The sequence below is a fragment of the Bicyclus anynana genome, chromosome 25, assembly GCF_947172395.1.
Source record: "Bicyclus anynana chromosome 25, ilBicAnyn1.1, whole genome shotgun sequence".
In the NCBI taxonomy this organism is placed as follows: domain Eukaryota; kingdom Metazoa; phylum Arthropoda; class Insecta; order Lepidoptera; family Nymphalidae; genus Bicyclus; species Bicyclus anynana.
In genome coordinates, this window is record NC_069107.1 from 1586793 (window position 1) to 1611755 (window position 24963).

At 38.4% G+C, this 24963-nt stretch overlaps 1 protein-coding gene across 1 annotated transcript in view; it reads left to right on the forward strand.

Annotated features, from left to right (window-relative positions):
* LOC112056479 (uncharacterized) overlaps positions 1-24963 on the forward strand; it is an 88745-nt gene that overhangs the window by 28608 nt on the left and 35174 nt on the right. Inside the window, exons 3-4 of the mRNA XM_052889292.1 lie at positions 22377-22488; positions 24500-24615. Of these exons, the coding sequence (XP_052745252.1) occupies positions 22377-22488; positions 24500-24615 (228 nt within the window). The remainder of the gene's footprint in view (positions 1-22376; positions 22489-24499; positions 24616-24963) is intronic.

The window sequence follows — 24963 nt, forward strand, 5'->3', positions numbered from 1 at the left end:
AGGCTATATTTTATTTCCATGTTCTCACACAAACGGGAACTACGCGGTTGAAAATGTAGGGCATCGGCTATAGTCTATACTAAAATTTTAAAAATAAATAAATGTAAATATACTTAAACAATACACATCACTATCTAGTCCCAAAGTAAGCATACAGACCAGCTTGTTTTATGGGTACTAAGATAGTTTATATTATAATATTCATATACATTTATATACTACATATAAATACTTATATAATGTATAAATACACACAGACACTGGAAAAAACCCATGCTCATCACATGAATATTTTCCAGTTGTGGGAATCGAACCCACGGCCGTGGATGCAGAAAGCAGGGTCACTACCCACTGCGCCACGCGGCCATTAAAGAGTTAAAGTTTGTGGTATTGTAGAGGGTAATCTCTGGAACTACTGAAACGATTTAAAAAAAAAATTTATCACTAGAAAGCCACTTTATTTGTGAGTGTCATAGAATATATTTAATCCCCGTACTCTCACGGGAACAGGAACTACGGGCGTGAAACTGCAAAGCGTCTGTTAGTCTACACTAATATTATAAAGCTGAAGAGTTTGTTTGTTTGTTTGTTTGTTTGATTGAACGCGCTAATCTCTGGAACTACTGGTCCGATTTGAAAAATTCTTTCAGTGTTAGATAGCCCATTTATCGAGGAAGGCTATAGGCTACATATTATCCCTGTATTCCTACGGGAACGGGAACCACGCGGGTGAAACCGCGCGGTGTCAGCTAGTATTAAATAAACTTCGTTAGGTTTTAACACAAAAACTTAGGTATAATAAAATCAACCGACGCGGTCGCATCGCGTGACCAATCCACGTTTTGTGTTGCAAAAATAACTGTAGCCGTTAAAATTTACATTAAAAGTAGACGGATTAAAGAATTAACTACCTACGTAACTTTATAGTTAACTATTATAGTTAAAATGAACTTGCAATTCATTCCAATTCTTGTTTTATCCTGTTTAGATAGAACTCACCAGTATATTTTTTGGTAAATAACTTTCTGAGCCAAGGTTTGTTTATGTGGCGTCAAAGATTAATAGAGATAATGTCACTAGCGTTTCAAAACTGAGGCAAAAAAAGCGGCTAGCCCTCAAACGCACAAGTGTTTTTAAAACGGACGTTAAAAAAGCGATCAAACATAGTATGAAGTTAAATGAAAGTCTATTTCCAACGACCAAAATTGTAAATGCAACACAGCTCGAAAAAAAGCGTCGTGTTTTATAAACTTTGTCTTGTGATCATATAATCGTACTTGGGAATGCATTTGTTGTGTCCGTTAAAAAAACTCTCGTGCGATTGGGGGCTAATTGTCTTAATTGCATTTGATGTTATTTAAATAAATAATACCTAAATATTGTATAAGTACAATGTCGAGTTGTGTATTTAGGAACTGTAAAAACTGTATATACACAAATATATAATGGAATTAAACACAAAATTGTGCATGTGTGCGTTCAGGGGAGTAGCTAAATTCGGATCACTTTTTGCTGTGATTTTGTAGGCACGTTTTTTTTTGTTGGTTCTTTGCAAGTTAGCCATTGACTACTATCTCACCTGATGGTAAGTAATGATGTAATCTAAGATGAAAGCGGGCTAACTTGTTAGGAGAAGGAAGAAAATCCACACCCGGTTTCTACACGACATCGTACCGGAATGCTAAATCGCTTGGCGGTACGTCTTTTGCCGATAGGGTGGTAACCTGGTAACTAGCCAAAGCCTCCCACCAGCTAGACCTGGACCAATTAAGAAAACCTCAATCAGATTGCCCCTCACAACACCACAAACTTTACCTCTTTATAATATTAGTATAGACATTCAAAAGGGTGTTATTTTAAAAATACTGTGTACTCCGTGCTAAGTATAGTCCTTTTCATGAAAGAAGTCCCGAGGCTAAAACCTAAACAAAAATTGACAGCGCCTTACACAAATGTGAATAAGACCGCCATTAGCAAATGACAGTGATCGCAATTAAGACATTAGCGCCGCGTCTGTGGGACTTCTTTTATGAAAAGGACTTTACTAACTTACAGGAATTTTGTACCGAAACATATACCCTAGTAACAGAGGAAACGAATACGTCAGTATCGTTCGTCAGTTTATTTTTGTTCCATTTGATGTCAACACCATAGGAAGCCATCAATTAGTGCTACTTGATGGTGCGTCACCTTCAAATAGACTTTATGGTGCAGTGATAAAAGTTTCGGCCGTAAAATTCTTTGGTCGTAGATACGATAACTATACCTACACTTAATGGAAACTTCTTTTATAAATAACGCTGTCATTCGTTCATCGAATTTTACTGCCTATATTTATTTATTTATTTACGTTATCAACCCATATTCGGCTCACTGCTGAGCTCGAGTCTCCTCAGAATGAGAAGGGGTCAGGCCAATAGTCCCCCACGCTGGCCCAATGCGGATTGGCAGACTTCACACACGCAATTCTCTGGCATGCAGGTTTCCTCACGATGTTTTCCTTCACCGTATGAGACACGTGATATTTAATTTCTTAAATGCACACAACTGAAAAGTTTTAAATAGTAAAATTTATTTATTTACTTAAACAATACCCGGGAAGACATTACAGTTGCCCAATTCGTCTTCCCAGGCTATAAAATATACATTGTAATAATAGATAATTAAAAACAAACTACAACAAAAATAACATAAAAGAGAAAAAAAGAAAGAAAACATTACTAATTTAAATACAAAAATATTAATCAAAATGGTTTTTATAAGCATCTGCGGTGGAGAGTGAAAAACGTACAATTCTAAATTATACATGTTTTTCATACCGGTATACTCCAAAAAGTAAATGTTCGTATAGGCTAGGTTCTTCAGTTTTTCATAAATCCAATGGGAATCATTGATTTACCTTAAACTAGCACATCCTCGCTATTTCACCAACGTAGTTTCCGTTTCCGTAAGAATACGGGGACAAATGATAGCCTATAGCCTTTCACGCTTAATGGGCTATCTAACACTGAAAGAATATTTAAAATCGGACCAGTAGTTCCTGAGATTTGCGCATTCAATCAAACAAACAAACTCTTCAGCTTTATAATATTAGTATAGATTAACAAAGATAAAAGTAAAGAACGAAAGATTTAGCATTCCGGGACGATGTCGTGTAGAAACCGAAAGGGGTGTGGATTTTCATCCTCCTCCTAACAAGTAAGCCCGCTTCCATCTTAGATTGCATCATCACTTACCACTAGGTGAGATTGTTGTCTATAGCTAACTTGTATAGACGAAAAAAAATTCATCCCCTAACGAAAGGGACTGCTAGTCCCAAATTCAAGCAGACAAAGTCGCAAGCATTAACTATTCATAAATAAATCGCTACACAGAAAAGTTGTGAATAAAATATAATATTTTCCGCGTATCCACTCCACAGTGAGCCGAGTGGCAAAATGTTGAAGGAATTCATACATCACTCGCCCGGGGGTGAACGTGGTTGAATAGGATATATTTAGGGTTGCCAACCGTACTATAATATATAGTATTATACTATATTTATATAGATAATATATTTAGAGACGTGATAGCCCAGTGGATATGACCTCTGCCTTCGATTCCGGAGAGTGTGGGTTCGAATCCGGTCCGGGGCATGCATCTTCAACTTTTCAGTTACGTGCATTTTAAGAAATTAAATATCACGTGTCTCAAACGGTGAAGGAAAACATCGTGAGGAAACCTGCATATAAGAGAATTTTCTTAATTCAAGTCAAGTCTGCCAATCCGCATTGGGCCAGCGTGGTGGACTATTGGCCTAACCCCTCTCATTGTGAAAGGAGACTCGAGCATAGCCGTGAGCCGAATATTCGTTGAAAATGATGATACTATATTTCGGGTCTGCGTACGATATAATGTTGAAGCAATACGCAAAAATATTATATTTTCAACACTGAAATCTAACAAACCAAATTTTAATTTTAAAACTTTATGAACATTAGTTTTTGACAGATGCAATAGCGTGAGGTCTATATTACTGAGGTCCAAACATTAAACGAACAAATTAGCAAAAAAATTGCTTTTAGTTTTCAAAAATTAAAAAAATCTAATTTGAAAAAGCTCATTCTTGGTTCAGATAAATAAATATTAAAAAATGCAACAAGGGTGAATAAATATTGTTTTTTATAAAATTTAGATTTTTGCTCATATCAATACTATGTTCAATACTATATTATTCTAAAAAAAATGGTGGCAACCCTAGATGTATTATGCACGAGTCGCGGGAAAATGGGTATTAAGTATGTAGAAATATAAATTATTATTATATGAAAATTCTGATATAACCTTGGTTGTAACATCCATCAAATAAAGTGATTTTACGTTTTTTTACGTAAAAGTAAGTACGTTTATTTCAGCAGAGTACTACCGGATTTGGTCCTCTCGCAAAATACGTTCTTAGCGTTCATTACACGAGCCGTTCTTAGCGTTCATTACACGAGCCGTTCTAAGGGTTCATTTACACGAGCCGTTCTTAGGGTTCATTTACAGGAGCGGCAGATTTCCCGACGACCGCAGTCGACTGCAGTCGGCCACGTCTCGGCCGCAAAGTGACTTCGTCGCCGACCGCAGTCGACTCTCGGCGGCGGTCGACGGTGGTCGGCCTGTGCAGTCGACTCCCGTTGGCTCCCGCCGAGACGTCGCTGACTGCAGTCGTCGTAAATGGACACTTAGCGGAGGTCTACTAAGTATAAACTACCTGCCTACCAAACTTTTTTTGTTACGATTTCTGTTTGTTTCGAATTAGCTCCAAAAATACTGGACCTATTTTAATAAATCTTTCACCAATGGAAAGATATGTTATCAGCGAGTAACTTTATTCCCAGATTACTATAAAAAATAGGAACTACGCGGGTGAAATCGTGGACAGGTTTGCTAGTTTTAAACATAACAGTAGGTATAGCTTGGCAGCTTCGTTCATAACACACCCAATGGTCTGCGCGGGCCGAGGCTATGAAGGAAAAACCCACGACTCTTTTCCATGTCGCCCGAGACGAATATCTTAGCATTCCATGGATTCACCGTGCAGGTGCCGGGTCCATCGCGTGGTAGAGAGAAAAACACCAAGCAAAGTCCAGGACTTGTGACTACTGGATGTAGGGTTAAGGAATTCCTTGAAGATCGATCAACACTCCCCTTCTCTGCTCGTGTTGTTCTCCCTACCTATCCAAATTTGGTAAGATCCTATTAGAGCAGCTTTGGATACTCGTTCTAATATAGAACTAGCTGCACTTCTAGAGAGGCCAAGGTCTTTAAGCAAGTTATAGAGAGATTTTGCTGGTAATCCTCTCGCACTCGGGATTTTATAATGTTTCTCATACGTATCCATTAATAAAGTCCAATCATACTAGATGATTTTGTTATTGAATGTGCTTTAACGAACTTAATTTGTCTTATATTTGTAGTCAATCATTTTTGAGCTCTAGCTCATGATCATGGGAGTGTCATCTACGAAATTGCCAGACTTTTGTGAAAGTCTTGAAAAGAAACTGTTCATAGAATTGTAGTTTTTATACCCAAGGAATACTATGTATTCGAACGTGCACGAATTTCTTTCGCAAAAGTACTTAAACCTTGAATAGGATATAAATCTTCGGACGCAGAAACGAATGGGAAAGAGGTGACCTGAATGCGATCATGGAGTCCGATGAACTTGGTGAAACACTTACTCTAGATTCGTATGCCATTAAATAGATTTGTTGCCTATATCGTGTATGGAAATAACGAAAATATCATTAGGTATGTATTTATGTGCGAGTTGTTAAGTGAATATCTGTACTATAGTATACTAGGGGACGCCCGCGCCTTCGTCCGCGTGGGATTTATTTTCACAAATCGCTCAGGAACCATTGATTTTTCCGGGATAAAAAGTACCCAATGTGTTAATCCAGGCTATAATATATCTCAATACCAAATTTCAGCTAATTCGGTTCAGTAGTCGAGGCGTGAAAGAGTAACAAACATTCATATCATCAAAATCATCAGCTTTCGCAAATCTCGGGAAACCATGGATAACAAACATTCAAACAAACATACATCCAAACATCCATACAAACTTTCGCGTTTATAATATTAGTAGGATTTTAGAAAATCTAATGCATGAATTGAAGCAATTTTCAAAATGCATTTCATATAAGTTTACTTATTTATTTTTGTTATCAACCCAAATTCGACTGCCTGCTGAGCTCGAGTCTCCTCTCAGAATGATGCCAAATAGTCCACCACGCTGGTCCAATGCGGATTGGCAGACTTTACACACGCAGAGAATTAAGAAAATTCTCCGGTATGCAGGTTTCCTCACAATGTTTTTCCTTTACCGTTTGAGACACGTGAATTTTTGAGTGTTTTCTATCACTCTGCCAGATAAACCTCGAGAATAGTACTGTGTTTCTTTCAAAAACTTTCTATGTTATTTTCTGTAACCCTGACAACGTGAATTTCACGGTGATCACTTAAGCAGTTAAAACGTGAAAGCTTAGCAAACAAACACAATTTTGCATTGATTTTATTGGTATTTTTTTGTTCTCCACAATTTAGCCCTTGACCACAATCTCACCTGCTGGTAATAAAAATTTCGACGGCCGCGTGGCGCAGTGGGTAGTGACCCTGCTTTCTGCATCCACGGCCCTGGGTTCGATTCCCACAACTGGAAAATATTTGTATGATGAGCATGGTTTTTTTCCAGTATCTGTGTGTATTTATACATTATATAAGTATTTATATGTAGTATATAAATGTATATGAATATCAACTATATTAGTACCCATAACACAAGCTACTCTGTATGCTTACTTTGGGGCTAGATAGTGATGTATATTGTTTAAGTATATTCATATTTATAATAATGATCTATCTAAGATCGAAGCGGGCTAACTTATTATATATAGTAGGACGAAAATCTATATCCCTTTCGGTTTCTACACGACATCGTACCGGAATGCTAAATCGCCTGGCGGTACGTCTTTGCCGGTAACTAGTTGGTTTTTTTTTCATCAATTAAGAGAACCTCAATCGACCCAGCCGGGGATCGAATCTGTCTTGTAAATACACAGCGCATACCACTGCGCCACAGAGGCCGTCAAAATATAAAGAGGATGATAACGTCATCTTAAATTGATCGGTCCGTAGATGGTACGTGAGGCGTCAAACGTACCGTTACTGGTACGTACCGTTAGTACGTCGCCAAGCGTTCGATTTTCAATTTGTCGCGGTGTCGGTCTGTTCAAGGCTTTATTGCTTTGGGACTCGATTAATTGTAGGATTTGATTTATTTTGTGATACATATGGTCGATCGGATCGGATCGGTCGAGTTCGAGTCCGATGGGCAATGAAATATTGGGGGTTTCCTTTCGTCAAAGAAACAGGATTTGGCCTGGACTTTAAAAAAAAAACGGAAAAAATAGCCGTATTAACCCCCCCATGCTTCGGCACGTTAAGCCGTTGGTCTCGATCATTATCATTAACATTTGATAGTGATAGTTATTTGTGCCTTTGTCATATAATGGGGGCCATTGTAACACAACACGAGTGCTACAATCGCTAATTACGCGTAGTGGCATACAATACGACCATGATAAAATATACAAATGAATTAACAATACTTAATAAACAATATAATTATAATTAGCGCAGGGCCTCCTCGATTTTGGCATCGGCATTGCCTTCTACATTTAGTCTCTTATAAGTAAGCCTGAAGGTATGTAGCCAATCACATGGAACTATTTAAAAATTCAAAAAAATCATCGTAGCAAGGTTTACCCGAGTGGTAATGGACATTACCAAACGACCTGTAGGAATGAATAGTTTCGTGATATGGTTTGAGGTTTTATATTGAGTAGATTACGAAATCGAAGTGGAAAAATGATTTAACTCTAAGTGTATGCCACTGCACGTAATTAGCAATTACAATGACCTTCATTACATGACAGTGACATAAATAACTATTGAGATATGTGCTAGTTCCACTTACCTAAGCAGGACCTAATTTCAATCTACCTTAACAACAAATCCATTTAGCGTGCATAAATCTTTATGGAGAGTTTTCTAAATTCTTAACATAAAAGTTTACCTCATAATTGTCCGTCGATACGTCGTTAGCCGCTCCACTGAGTCACACCTTTCGCTCGTTCCTCCTCACTTTGAATATTACACTGTCTCGTGAGATGCGCGGTCTTGTGTGAAACTTAGTATATCATACTTCAATGCGTACCTAGATATCATTAACAAGCCATATTCGGCTCACTGTTGAGCACGAGTATCCTCTCATAATGAGAGAAGTTAAGCCAATAATCCACCACGCTGGCCTTAAGCGGATTGGCAGACTTCACACTCGCAGAGAATTAAGAATTTTTTCTGGTATGCAGGTTTCCTGACGATGTTTTCCTTCACCGTTTAAGACAAGTGATATTTAATTACCCGACTGCAAGAAGGGTTATGTTTTTCGTGCGTATCATGTATGTACTCGTATGCATGTATGTAATTTAAAAAAAAATAAAAAATATTTCACCAATTTCAATAGCGTAATGTATCTCATTACGCACATCTATATCTATATCTATACTAATATTATAAAGAGGTAAAGTTTGTAAGTTTGTAAGTTTGTCACATTTTTTAAATGGGGTAATCTTCGGAACTACCGGTCCGATTTCAAAAATTCTTTCACCAGTAGAATGGTACATTATCGGGGAGTGCTATAGGCTATATTTTATATTAGTATGATATATATTCGCCGAGTTAACACAGTTTTTATCATACAGGTCGGACCGAAAATCCTCTTAAGCAGACTTATTCGCATGCGCTGCCTTAACCATTGTGTAAAATTGAAATTAATGTTTAGAGGCTTTATGTATCTTTAAAAGTTCTACAAAAAAGTCCGCGACACCATATATCTATCTTCTATATATTAGCAGATATAGTACCTTTTGTGTTTAAAAAATTATAAATTTTATATACTTAGGTCTGCGTCATTATTTATGCTACTTAACTTAAATCCTTATCAAAATAACTTATTTAATAATCACAAGGATATTATGGAGATAAGATTTGCCCTTTGTATAGTATGTTAATTAGTTAAATAGTTTCGGAGATAATACAAAATTTCTAAAAGACGCAGAAATTCCGCTACATGACGCCCCGCGCTTTCAATTACGTAGTTCCCGTTCCTGCGTGAATATGGGAATCAATCATAGCCTCGCAAATAACGTAGCTTTCTATTGGTAAAACAATCTTTCAAATCGGTCCAGTAGATCCAAAGATTATAATTTTAGCATAGAAGTCTCTATTTTCCTTTGTCACGCTCATAGGGCTGGACCGATTTTGCTAAGGGTAGGGGTAAGGTAGGGAAGGTATAGGGTAGGGTAGGGTAAGGGTAAAGGTAGGGTAGGAGAGTGTATGCCTAGGTTAGGGGTAGGGTAGGGGTAGGGATAGGGAAGATTACGGGTAGGGTAGGGTACGGGTAGGGTAGGGGTAGGATACAGTTAGGGTACGGGTAGGGTAGGAGTAGGGTAGAGGTAGGAGATCGATACTGAAGCCTATTTTCTATTTTTTGTCTGTCTGTTTGCCTTTTTTTTGACCGGGCATCACGCTGAAACTACAGAATGAATTCAAATGATACTTCAGACGATTTGAGACCATAAAACGTAGAAGGATAATAGGATACTTTTTGTCGCGAAAACAAAATCAGAAATAAGTGAAGTAGGGGTAGAAAGTTTGTACGGAAAGTCCTTAATTTTTCTAGGTACATTTGTAAATGTAAAATGATAAGTGGACTTTTTATTAGGTATAAGTTATGTTATGTTATGTGAAATAGGGGTTGAAAGTTGACATCGATTTTTACGCGGACGAAGTCGCGGGCGTCCGCTAGTGTAAAGTAAAATGCACATGTGCCGCAATATAATATTAAAACCTTTATCATCCGTCTAAAAACGAACAGTACTTTTTTAAATCTTGGCAAAGAGTTTTTATGTCAGAATAGTGCTCAACGTTTTATGAATAAAATTAACTTTGTGAGATAAAATATAATAAAAAAAAATTTAATTCTTTAATTTTAACAATTTTGACAATAGTACAGCCTTTGATTCCTTACTACGGCTCTCGCCAAGGCTCGAGCTTAAAATGCACATATAAATGAAAAGTTAGAGGTGCATGCCCTGGACTGGATTCGAACCTACGCCCTCCAAATCGAACGCAGAGGTCATATCCACTGGGCTATCAAGGCTCTCATCATCATCATCATATCACCCGATGGACGTCTGCAGGACGTAGGCATTTTGTAGGGACTTCCGAACATAACGATCCTGAGCTGAATCCCTGCGACTCGCTTGATGTCGTCAATCCCCCTGATGGGGGGTTGACCAACACCGTAAGGGGTCGCCATTTCTGCACCTTGAGATCCCAACATCCATTTGCTGTTCGAACTACGTGCCCCGCCCACTTCAGCTTCGCGACTTGCTGAGTTATGTTAGCGACTTTGGTTCTTCTGCGGATCTAATTCGATCAAGCAGAGATACTCCTAACATAACTCGTTCTATCGCTCGCTGCGTGACTCTGAGCCTTCTTATGAGGCCCATAGTTAGCGACCAAGACTAAAAGACAATAAAAACCATAATTATCCCACAACTTTCACTACTTCTCGCACCAGCGAACACGGTGCTTAGACTCCCACCATTGTTTCAATATTTACGACGCCTCGATAGTCCACTGGTTAGCCTATTCGGATCTTGAGGTCCTAGGTTCAAACCCTGAGTCTGATATGTTGAAGTTTTCTTTTACAAGTTAGCCCTTGACTACAATCTCGCAAGTGATGATGAATGCTAACTAGTTTGGAGGAGGATGAAAATACACACCCCTTTCGGTTTCTATACGACATCGTACCGGAAAGTTAATCGCTTGGCAGTACGTCTTTGCCGGTAGGGTGGTAGATACGGCTAAAGCCTCCCACCAGCCAGACCTGTACCAATTAAGAAAATCTCAATCAGCCCAGCTGGGGAACGAGCATCCGTCTTGTAAATCCATCGCGTATACCAGGCCGTCAACAAATCCTTATTCAATTTATATAGGTTCGTAATGACACCTCAGGGTAGGCAGAGCATTTTCGCATATATGAAGTGCACAGTTAGTGAATTGTTGTTCCAAGTGGTCCACACTGTAGCTAAGTAGCACGTCGATTCTCATTCTACTATCGCAAACGCTTCGAAAACTAGAAAAATGTATGGAAATGACATTTGCTATTGACATGTCACGTGATCAACTGTCATTCCCATACATTTTCTAGTACCGACAAAGGCGTACCGCCAAGCGATTTAGCGTTCCAGTACGATGCCGTGTAGAAACCGAAAGGGGTGTGGATCTTCATCCTCCTCCTAACAAGTTAGCCCGCTTCCATCTTAGACTGCATCATCACTTACCATCAGGTGAGATTGTAGTCAAGGGCTAACTTGTAAAGAATAAAAAAAAAAGTTTTCGAAGCATTTGCAATCGTAGAAAGAGAATCGACGTGCCTACACGTTGGCTACAAGGGCTATGGGTTCGAATCTTGGTTTGGACTTTAAAAATATTAGGTTTTATAATTGAGCGAAATATTCGGCTAATATTTTTTAACACGAACCCAGGACCGCCTGGATTTGAATCAACAATCCACAAACAAAGTATGTAATTGAACATAGTTGTATCGTGCATGCAATTTATCTAACGGAATGCGCGGTAATCTTTTTGTTATTTATTAGATGTTTCGTAAAAACTCGACGGAGATAACCATCTTGAGTTGATTGATATCATGAAGGAATTTCCGGCTTGCTATACTGTAGCATTATAGGCCAGGATACGTGGAGTATTTTTACAATTCATTACTATCAAGTTAATTTTCTGTGAGTGTACTTTGTATAACGATTATTAGATAACGTTTTTCTGCCTGTAGGTTTTTTTAATGGCCATTTTGAAACCTGATGAGCCCTTGAATTTGATACCCATATCGCAATATACGAAAAAAAAAATCACCTCGAGTCTATAGCGTCTCACAGTCGTGAATGTTTGAAAGCCATTTTCATTCTTTATTCAATGTATATTGACGGCCTCCGTGGCGCAGTGGTATGCGTGGTGGATTTACAAAACGGCGGTCCTGGGTTCGAGTCCCAGCTGGGCAGATTGAGATTTTCTTAATTGGTCCATGTCTGGTTGGTGGGAGGCTTCGGCCGTGGCTAGTTACCGCCCTACCGGCAAAGACGTACCGCCAAGCGATTTAGCGTTCCGGTACGATGCCGTGTAGAAACCGAAAGGAGTGTGGATGTTCATCCTCCTCTTAACAAGTTAGCCCTCTTCCGTCTTAGACTGCATCATCGCTTACCATCAAATGAGATTGTAGTCAAGGGCTAACTTGTCAAGAATAAAAAAAAATGTTCCCACACTCGAACGAAAATAAAAATATCACATCTTGTATAGTATATTACAACAAACATTTTGGTTATTTAACATAGTCATAAAAGAGGAGTAAGGTTTAGATTTTGGTTGTGAACCTCTCCAATAAAACACAAAACTTTTCATCGTATATTCGTCTAACGGGAAACAGACTAAATTCCACTTCTGACTATCAAAGGAAGATTAAATCACATGGGCTAAATCGAAATCGTGGTATGTCTCGACTAATTATAAATTATAAATTATAAATTATAATACTGTATGACTTTTTCAAAAGAGCAACTATTGAGTTTCTTGCCGGTATCTTCTCAGCAGAACCTGCCTTCCGAACCGGTGGTAGAATCTTTACAAATAGTCAACTGACGTGTCAAAAGTGCTTGTAAACTGAGCCTACTTGAAATAAATGATTTTTTGATTTGATTTTGATTTGACTAGTTTCTAGGCTTTACGTCAAATACACAAAGTAACACTATCAATCATCACCGGAACGATCACTTAACTTACTACTACAGTTCTACCCTCTAACTACATTGATCAAGGATATCGCTGCAACTATCAGATGGAAACCAGAATTAACTATCGTATGGCAGGAAGGCAACCACGAGCGGATCTCGGACTTGCAACCGATGGCAGTAGGGTTGAGGGCCCTATACAACTAGTAAACGCTCCCCTTCTCCGCTTGATAATCTAATTAATGTTAGATGGCGCTGTAATGTTTATAATAACATTTATTAAATATAATATTTAACTTTAATTAATTCAAAGTCTCGATATTCGAGGTCGTTTCTCAAGAGTGGACTGAAATCTGAGAAGTGTGTAGTCCAATCACGTGTAACAAATATTGTCACCAACGATATTTTATACGTACGTATTTTTTTTTATTCTTTACAAGTTAGCCCTTGACTACAATCTCACCTGATGGTAAGTGATGATGCAGTCTAAGATGGAAGCGGGCTAACTTGTTACGTCTACGTTTACGGTACGGTACGTCTTTGTCGGTGGGGTGGTAACTAGCCACGGCCGAAGCCTCCCACCAGCCAGACCTGGACCAATTAAGAAAACCTCAATCGGCCCAGCCGGGGTTCGAACCCAGGACCTCCGTTTTGTAAGTCCACGGCGCATACCACTGCGCCACGGAGGTCGTCAACATTTTTATACCTAAGCGGGCAATTTTATTATTTACTAGTAGAAGCCTCAGGGTTTCACCCGCGTGGTTCTCGTACCCGTTGGACGAATACGGGGATAAAATATAGCCTATAGCCTTCCTCGATAAATAAGCTATCTAACACTGAAATAATTTTTCAAATCGGACCATATGATGGATGACGATATGTCATAACAACTAAAAACAATATTTCGAAGAAGTTTTATAACATGACACTAGATATAACAGTATAAATATGATCATATCCTAAGTAATACCACACATGAGAGGACCGCAAATGAAATCGCCTACGTGGCGTAGGCATGACCCCAGGTTATGCGGTCAAGGGACTTTGGAAATTGCTCTCTCGATACAGCCTAGCTATCCGTACATTTAACATAAAAACATCTAATATATAAAATTCTCGTGTCACAATTTTCGTTGCCATACTCCTCCGAAACGGCTTGTCCGATTTTGATGAATTTTTTTGTGCTTATCCCGTATCTATGAGAATAGGCCAACATCTATTTTTCAAACCCCTAAATCCTAGGGGTAGGGTAAAAGTAGGGTATGACTAGGGTAGGGGTAGGGTTGAGGTACTGTAGAGGTAATGTAGGGGTAGGGTAGGAGTAGGATAGAAGCAGGGTAGGGTAGGGATAGGGAAGAAGTGCATCATAAGTCAAAGCGAAGCTTGAGCGGGTCCGCTAGTATTATATAAACACCGATTTCGGTCGAAATTCATTTATGTAGCTTCATTTCTACGCATCATCATCATCATTAACAACTCATAATTGGCTCACTGTTGAGCACGAGTCTCCTCTCAGAATGAGAGGGGCTAGGCCTTAGTCCACCACGCTGGCTTAGTCACACACGAAGATAATTGACAACTCATACTCGGCTCACTGTTGAGCACGAGCCTCTTCTCAGAATGACAGGGGTTAGGCTAATAGTCCACAACGCTGGCCCAATGCGGATTGGCAGACTTCACACACGAAGAGAATTGAGAAAATTTTCAGGATTTTCATTCACCGTTTGAGACGTTTCATTACTTAAAATTCACTGAAAAGTTGGAGCATGCCCCGGACTGGGTTCGAACCTATGCCTTCCAAATCCAAATGGCTTTGAGGCTTTAGCCGTGGCAAGTACCGGCAAAGACGTACCGCTAAGCGATTAAGCATTCTGGTACGATGTCGTGTAGAAACCGAAAGAAGTTTGAAATCCTTCGGTTTCCCGCCCGCTTCCATCTTAGATTCCATCATCACTAACCATAATACAAGATGAGATTGTAGTCAAGGGCTAACTAAGGCAAAAAACGCCCTAAAATATCCCCCACACACCCAAATACAAAACGTAACTTACTAGTTTTAGTACCCGTGTAAAGGTCACTCAGGGTCAAGGGACCCCTTAAATTGCCGACACAGCGTTACGTGAGGGGGGAGGTGAAAACTCATGAAAACAAAAACTGTTCGAAGCAACGCCTCGGGATGAAAATCTCGAGGGCCATATCAAGTTTTCTTATCTTTTTTCGTCAAGATATCTAAGGTATTTACTAAGATAGTTATCTTTGTTTTTATCTTACACGTATAGAAATGAATCCCTATAAGTATCCTTTGGTCATGCAATAATTTAAAAACGACTGAACCAAATTCATTTGTCTTTTTTATTGATTTTAATAGATCTACATCCTGGAATATTTTTAAACAAATTAAAAAGAAGTAGGCATTGATTAATTTGAGATATAAATAATAATTAGAATTAAAATTGTAAATTATTAATAAATAGCTGACGCCGCGCGGTTTCATTTCACCCGCGTATTTCCCGTTCCCGTAAGAATACGTGCATAATATATATCCTATAGCCTTCCTCGATCCATAGGCTATCTAACACAGAAATATTTTTTAAAATCGGACCAGTAGTTCCTGAGATTAGCGCGTTCAATCAAACAAACAAACAAGCTTTATAATATTAAGTAATCATTTTAACATGAAAATGGAACCGACTTCAAAGACTTTCATCATCAGTCATTTTGATTTTTACACAAAATTACTAAATCGATTTTTATGAAATTGAAATGGGACCAATCTGAAAGTATACTCTTTCAATCAAAAAAAGAATTATCAAAATTGGTTAATAAATTACGTAATAATAATTGAGAACCTCCTCCTCTTTTAAAACTCGGTTAAAAAACAAGCAGACTCTTCTCTCGCGAGAAAATCGATATAAACTCTATAGATGACCGTTTTCTGGAAATAAAATTGATATACGTCGATGTGCCTCCGATTTTTAAATTTCTGATATATTTTCTGTACCATATTATGTAAGTATGTATTTACTTTTTTATACACATGAACCTTCCTCCTGAACCACTATGTACTTAGACCAACATAAAATATTGAGGCATTAATTTCTTAAAATACAAGACTTTTCAATAAAATTTTGTTCTACAAACAGACTTTTCTTTAATCCATTTTAGTGAATGTCAACGTTCATTCGGATGTATTCCAAACGAGATTTTGAACGAAGTCAAAGGTAGTTTTTCAAAGGAAATGGAAAATCCCTTTGTTAACGAAGAGATCTGCCGTCTCTTGTATCACATGTGACCTTTAGAGCTTTGCACGAGCCATTTCGAAATGATGTCTATAAGAATATTATTTTAGAGTTGAAAGGAAAACTCATCCGAGGAAGTTACTACTATGTTTGTATCAATGTTTTTTTAATTTTCTGATCAATAATTAAATTATCTAATTAAAAATTGACAGAAGGGCTGGCTCATTTTTTGCAATCAGCCTGGCTGTCCAGCGCGGAAATGCAGCCAGTATTTTTGCCACCATTCCACGTGGGCATGATTTGTATAGTTATTAGGTTAAGTTAGCTTAAGTTCCTTATTGTATACTTTCTCAATAAAAAAAAATTAAAAATAATTTTTAAATTATTTAAATCTTTCCGGCATGAAAAGAAAATACAGAAAAAAAAACCATTTCATTCCAAATTCAGCCAAATCGCTTCAGCGCAAATGAGTAAAAAACATACACTTACACACAAACTTTCGCCTTTATATTAATTATTAGTGTGAATTCTTAGTTCAAATGGCATAATTAAGACATTTGATGGTTAAAATGTCAATCAAGTCGTCATTATGGCCCGGGTTACTTAAAGCTATATACATTTTAACCCACATCATTATAGCAGTCGACTTTATCTTGCAAACTCCGATTTTTCCGTTTTTTTCATATCCGGTTAACACCGGTTAGTGGTTGTTTCGGTTTTTATTTAACTTTTTACGTAGGATTTGAAGTGTTTAGCGTTGGTCGTTATTTTGCAAAAGTCGCTCATTTGTGCTTTATACTACACGACTTAAGTAAAACTTAAGAGCGCGCAGCGCGTCGGTACGATATGGATATAATTCGAAGCGCAAACGAGACGCCGAATTATGACTTTCACGTGAGTGAAAAGCACGCAGCGATTGACGGGCGACGTAAATTTTATGACGTGAGCGCCAAACCCATTTTTATCTAATTGCAAGTAAATTAAACAACATAACGAAAAACAAAATGGCCATGTTTAAGATATATACCTAATTTTCTATACAAAACAAAAATTTAAGAAAATAAGTGTGCTTTTCCTGAGATTGAAAGCAAAATGTGAGCAAAAATAAACTATCGAGAAAAGTTTTACAAATTGTGTATTTTGTATAGTCATAACGAAGCTAACACTTTGAAATATCATTTACCCAAATATCAGGCTCCTAACTTTTCCAGAATCTGAGAACCAAAACCATTTGTAACCACCAAATTACATATTGCACACTCTTAAACTCTTCTTTAGCTCTCAACGACCGTTCGCCTTTTTGTAACGCTTTATCCAACTTACTCACAAAGTCCGTAGAGATGTTTCACCTCAAAAATATGTATGAAAAACTGAAGCAGATATATTTGTAGACATTGCAGGCAGTTAGGTAAACTGCAGGTAGGCAAGCTGTTAAATTGAGCAGCTCGCGTCGGCGCAGACGGCGACAATTTCACGAAAGTCGGTTATCAGAGCAACGTGCCAGAACGTGCTCGGTTTTAATTGACTTGCAATACATCGGACGGCGAGGGTGGCCATTATGTAGGACACTCTGGGTCCAAGGATTTTGTTTAATTGGGTATTTGACAATTTTTAGGGTTCCGTCACAGAATAAAGATGATCTTAAGTCTTTACAAGCAGCGTGGTGAAGCCGGTGAAACCCATAAAAAAAGGTGACGCGTCTCCTTGACATCCGCATATACAAACTTTTTTCATAATTAATTGCATTTAAAAATTTTAACACTAATAACAATTACGTTAATTCATATAAAAATCAATAATTACCAATAAAAATATACTCCATCTTGTTTTTTTAGCTTTTGTGTTTTTAAATTATTTAAAAACATAAGTCGCAAATTTTCTTGAATAATATTGAAAATTACCGATGCGACGCTTCGTGGCGTACTGACTCGAGAATGTATGTTCTTTTTAGATTTTTTTTTTTTTTTGAAGCAGCTACGACACCGTCGTGTTCCGTTATTCTTTAATCTGTGTGTTTCGTATTTAAAAATGAAAAACGGAATCCTTATAAGAAAAAGCATTTTTCGACATTCAAGGCAATCAAACTATATAAACTTTCATGACGTTACGCCCGTAAATACTAAACCATAACCAAACGATTCAGAGTTTGACAAAATTGTTAGTTATTATTTAGTTCGACTTTCCTTTAGTGACATAAAGTAACATTGTGACATCACGAAATGAATGATAGCATTTTTAACGTTTGGAAAAATTTTAAAATACGTAATTATTAAATAAAGTTTTCTATGGAATCCTTAACTCTTATTCATTATTATCGATATAATATAGGACCCTTATAATATGTACCAACTATATGTAATTAATATTGATTTTTTTAAATATTTAAATTAGAAAGAATACAATAAGGAACTTAAATATATAAAATATGCCCATATTTATTTTGTTTAAATTAAATTTGATATGAGTACCGCAATTTTTTTTTTCAGGACCGTCTGTCTGTTAGCCTAAATACATGGTCACCCTATCTTCGTAGTTGCCGTATGGAATAATTTACGCGCTGCGACGCGCGATGTTTATAGCGGCCACGTGGTTATCGTATAAGTAATTGTTGCACTAACAGATACTCTGTAACTGAAATAGTGTTTTTTATAGTAATCGTTGATGGAACAGATGGCCTATTTTATGTTAGGAAAATCATCCGCTATTACAGAGTAACAATTCGTAGGACATTTTAGGAACACGGTTTTTATGTTGGACAGCAAAGGCCCGTTTCACCCGCGTAGTTCCAATTCCCGTGCGAATATGGGAATAATATACCATTTGACACTCACAAATAACGTAGTTTCCTTTTGATTAATAAATTTTGAAATTCGGTTATGATCTAGATTTTGACACATCACATCACTTTATTATATTTTTTGTTTTAGGGATGAAAATGTCTATGTGTTAATCCAGAGTAAACTCTTCCATTCCAAATTTCAACCAAATCCCTTCAGTAGCAGCACGCAAAGAAGGAACATGATATATTTTTAGTACATGACAAAAAAATTATAAAAATAAATAAATAAAAAAACAAGAACATACAAAAAGGTAGCCAAATTAAGTGATTTCTACTAGGGAATCCAAAAAAACAATAATATTATAACCAATAAACTTTAAAATATAGAAAACTAATTTTAAATACAACAAACCGTAATAATTCATTACTTTTTGTCTGCAGTGGCCAACGAATTTTTTGTTAAAAACAACGGCATAGTTCATTTAGTACTCCCATCGAAGTTTGTGGCCAAATTGCAACATTGCCAATCAGTCGATTGACCTGCTCAGGGGACAATGACTGTTTTTTGGCTAGATTAAAAAGTATGGACTGTTTTGGAAGAGAGTAGATTTTTTTTTAATTAAATTAACCAAGCAAAAGTCCCAACTGAAAAAAGCTATTTTTTTCAAATGGGTTTTGTTGTTATGTAGTAAACTCGACAACATTTAAGTTATATGAACCAAATTGCTAATTCGCATTTGGCCAGCGTGGTGGACTATTGACCTAACCTCTGTCATTCTGAGGGGAGACTTAAGCTCAGCAGTGAGCCGAATATGTGTTGATAATGATGATGATGATGAACAGGACTTGGTTAGAGACCGGATAAATGAATGCATCACCTTGAAGACTACTACTAGATATGTTTAGTTAGGTTAGGAACTCTTTTAGTTTAGTTAGGATCTCTTACTATTAGTCGTCTCATCATCATCATCATTATCAACTGATGGACGTCCACTGCTAGACATAGGCCTCTTGTATGGCCTATTATATGTATCCTCTATTATAATTCCAAACACCACGGTCTCGAGCCGCCAACATCCAGCGGCTCCCTACGATTACGGTCCACCTAGTAGGCATCGTGCGTTTTCTGGTGTGGAATCGCCTTGGGACACTAATATCTATCCGCTCTTCGATCTTTGTGCTCTGTTGCCACTTGTAACTTGCTGAACTATGTCAGTTACTTTGGTTCTTCAGCGAGTCTTCTCATCGGATTCGATAACGCAGAACCTACGAGCATAGCTCGCTCCATCGTCCACTGAGTGTCTCTGGACTGTCGTCTAGTATAGTGGCACAAACCTATCTAGCCCAGTGAGGATATCGTTTTCGTCACGCTTTTAGTATAATCTTCTATACTAATATTTAAAAAAGGGACAGTTTGTGGTATTGTAGGCAATAACATCGAAATCTACTAAGCCGAAAAATGCGTTATTTGTGGGTGTCAAAGGTTATTTTTTATCCTTTTTCCCCGCATTGTCTCAAGAACGGAACTACGCGGGTGGAACCGTATGAGGTGTATTATATTTTATGTGTGTTTTGTATGCTGTTGTTATTTAAGTTGTTTACTGATTGCGAACTCCGAGTGCTGAAGACAATTGCCGGTGTGCGGAAAAACTCAATCGAGTTTATGTCATACTGTTAAGTTTAAATAAGAAATATTAAAAATGTATATTTATATTTAAATAAATAAAATAAAATAAATCAATAACCGCGGAGCGTTGGCTAGTGTTTTGTAGAATGGCGACCGCTGGAACATTTGTTCCTGTTTTGGCCACCGGGTCAAAAAAGGCACTACAAGTCAAAAGCATTCCGTAGTACGCAAGTTGACGTAATAATTAAGTTCATTTGGCGGAGTTTTATTTGCCAAGACGCGCTGTATATTATGTAAATGTGTTCCAAAGTGGGCCACATTGGCGCAATGCAGTGTCGTGATAACTTGTGCGACATATTTCACATTTTATCCGACGGCTAGCGTTTGTTGTCCTGGATTTTTATACGTTTATCCTTGTCGCCCTACTTTTTTTTATTTTTTAAAAGCTATATCCTGTTTGTAATTTATTTTTACGCGTAACCTGCAAAATTGTAATTGGGATAGGCATTGGAGGAATATTGTTGGTCTAAGCTCCAGGAAGACGGGGCCTTAAATTGGGCCATTAGGAAAGTCTGAGAAAAATGAAGATTAAGTTACACGATTGGATTGAAATATATTTATATTTATATACTTACTTATAAATTAAGTAACATTACTATTAGCATCTATTAAAACTCAGAACATTATTTTAACAAAAAAAAAAATTGTCCACAGGGAAGAGCTTAACTTCATCATCATCATCATCATTATCAACCCATAGTCGGCTCACTGCTGAGCTCGAGTCTTCTCTCATAATGAGAGAGGTTAGGCCAATAGTTCCACCACGCTGGCCCAATACGGATTGGTAGACTTCACACACGCAGAGAATTGTGAAAATTCTCTAGTATGCAGGTTACCTCGCGATGTTATTTCTGTACCGTTTGAGACACGTGATATTACTTTCTTAAAATGCACACAACTGAAAAGTTGAAGGTGCATGTCCCGGACCGGATTTGAACCCACATCCTCCGGAATCAGAGGCAGAGGTTATATCCTATAAACTAGGCTATCACGGAACTTAACTTACCCGTTGGAAAACTATATTCAGTATACCTACCTACGAGTAAATCTGATAAATACAGCGATTCTTGTAAGGTTTAACGAATTTTTCTTTTTGTTACGGAACCCTAAAACCAAGTCTCATGTTACAATTTGATTGTAAAAATCATAATTGAATTCTCTCCTTACCGTCAATCATTAATATCAATTTCGGCTTCACCTGCCAAAGTTTAAAATTAAAATACGGTATCTTATATCTAGGCTGAAATTTCAACTGTGATACTTTCACGTTTATGTTTCGACATTGGTGTTTGTTCCACTTAAGTCAATTAGCAAGTTACGATTTTGCAATGTCTTATTTGTTTCTAATGGATTCATTGTCTTCATTCACAACTCTAGGCTGTTTTTTTAAGACTCACGCACCATAACTAAACTAAGGTACCCTATTTTAACACGATAAGCTATCTGCCACGTAAATAAATTCAAAAATCCCACCATTGAATCCTCTACTAGTGTTTGAAGACCGAAATTATGGTATAGTGTTTTAGAATTTAAACTATCGTGAGTATTATTCACATTAATTGATTATGAAGCAAGGCTAAAACTCACGTGATGCGTCGGAGTATGCCCGACTAGTTTCGAACCTTCATGGGGCCCTTAGTCATGAGCTGGTTCTTGCAACGCGGCGCGATCCAAACTGATTTTCTAGTGTCTCGAAAATGCTCGAATTCGGATCGGATTTTAATTAGATGCTGAAAAAAAATCCCTGACACTTTGTTTCTTGTTTGTTGCAGCTGCACTCCGAGTACCGCAGCACATACCGATGGCACGAGCACAAAGAGCAGCAGCAGGGCGTGGTCAGGCAGCCCGCGCCCACGCCGCCCTCCGCGCTGCCCATCGCACGGGGTAACACCGCAGCATTTGTTGCATTTACACTCCGAGTACCGCAGCACATACCGATGGCACGAGCACAAAGAGCAGCAGCAGGGCGTGGTCAGGCAGCCCGCGCCCATGCCGCCCTCCGCGCTGCCCATCGCACGGGGTAACACCGCAGCATTTGTTGCATTTACACTCCGAGTACCGCAGCACATACCGATGGCACGAGCACAAAGAGCAGCAGTAGGGCGTGGTCAGGCAGCCCGCGCCCACGCCGCCCTCCGCGCTGCCCATCGCACGGGGTAACACCGCAGCATTTGTTGCATTTACACTCCGAGTACCGCAGCACATACCGATGGCACGAGCACAAAGAGCAGCAGCAGGGCGTGGTCAGGCAGCCCGCACCCACGCCGCCCTCCGCGCTGCCCATCGCACGGGGTAACACCGCAGCATTTGTTGCATTTACACTCCGAGTACCGCAGCACATACCGATGGCACGAGCACAAAGAGCAGCAGCAGGGCGTGGTCAGGCAGCCCGCGCCCACGCCGCCCTCCGCGCTGCCCATCGCACGGGGTAACACCGCAGCATTTGTTGCATTTACACTCCGAGTACCGCAGCACATACCGATGGCAACGAGCACAAAGAGCAGCAGCAGGGCGTGGTCAGGCAGCCCGCGCCCATGCCGCCCTCCACGCTGCCCATCGCACGGGGTAACACCGCAGCATTTGGTGCAGCTTTACCCCGTGCGATGGGCGGCGTGGGCATGCAAACTTGAGTATCGCAGCACAAATCCAGCCTTACTTTTCCATAGTCATTCAAATTTATTTCGAGAAAATACGAGTAGGTATATGTCTGAAACCTCCAAACACTTTCTGTCATCCTGGTACTCTGAGATTGTATCTTTTGCGTCACTTGACCATTTATGCAAGATCACTACTGAAATCCACATAAAAAAGAGCTTCGTCCAAAAATAAATTTATTAATCAAACGTAAAATAATCATAAGTGTCATAACTATGACGTCACAAAAAGGTTCACAATTTCAGTGTGACAGACAAACAGGGGTTTGTTATACCCACCACCGACTGCGCTCATTTGCTCAAAATAGACGGCAGAGCGATAAAATTAACATGCAAATGACTAAAATGAGATCACAGCTTACATTAAGGCTTTTAAGTGTCGTACGTAAAGATATTACCAAGGAAAAGTTAACTTAAACAATGATTAAAATAGAACCCCAAATGTTAAATGTGAAATGTAATTGTATTTATGTGATTGACACTCGGCCGTATTTATAAACATGGTTTAAAATTACTTTTAATCTTTTAATTTATGTTTATAAACATAGCCTGCACAGTAGGACTAGCTCAGTTTTTGCGCCAAGGATCAGTCTGGATATCAAGTGCCAAAATAGAGCCAGTATTCTTGCCACCATTCCGCGTGGGCACGATTTGTTATTTTAGTTATTAGTATAGTTAATTTAAGTTATATATTGTACAATTAAAATTCAAAATATTAATTTACTTAAATAATACTTGGAATAGTAATGAGTAGATCAGAGCTACTCAAAATGCTGTTTTTAGCAATAATTATTAATTATCAATGAAAGTTCCAAGTAGTCAAATTATAGTTTTTTTTTTTATTATTTATATAAATCATTATCAGTATATTTATTAGACCCAGACCTCGGGCTGCCTCGTTATAGAAGGGGTATGGTGCTTACTGACGTTTAAATTTAAATATTTTTATTTAATATGACGACCTCCGTGGCGCAGTGGTGTGCGCAGTGGAGTCCCTGGTGGGCTGATTGAGATTTCTTAATTGGTCAGGTCTGGCTGATGGGAGGAATTGGCCGTGGCTACTTACCACCCTAAGCAAAGGCGTCATTTAAAAACCGAAAGGGTGTGGATTTTCATCCTGCTCCTGACAACTTAGCCCGCTTCTAAGACTGCATCATCACTTACCGTCAGATGAGATTGCAGTCAAGGGCTGACTTGCAAAATATTAAAAAATAAAGTTTAAAATGTAATTTCATTGACAGGAGCAATAGAACCGGCGATGCCGCGGCGGAAGAAGTACCCAGGCGTGGCGTACAAGACGAACGACCTGTTCGACCCGGCGCCCGCAGACGACATCCGCGCCTTCGAGCGCGCCCGGGTGAGTGCACACTACTTACTGCAGCTATAGAGCTATTGAGGTATAGAGCTACAGAGCTATAGAGTCAGTGAGGCCACAGTATAACCAGTAGTTGGACTTCATACTAAAGGTCGAAACGCGAGCTATACCTACGCACCTAGTACGTGGGGTGATCGTGGGGTGAAGACCGTTGCGACTGTGCCGCGGTGACGAACGCAGTGTATTGGATTTTTTAATTAAGACGACTAGGAAAAAAGTTATTATTTTTATAAAGTTTGATTTATATTTTGTATTCTAAAGGCATAATTTAAAAAAAAAAAAAATATATATATATATATATATATATATATATATATATATATATATAAA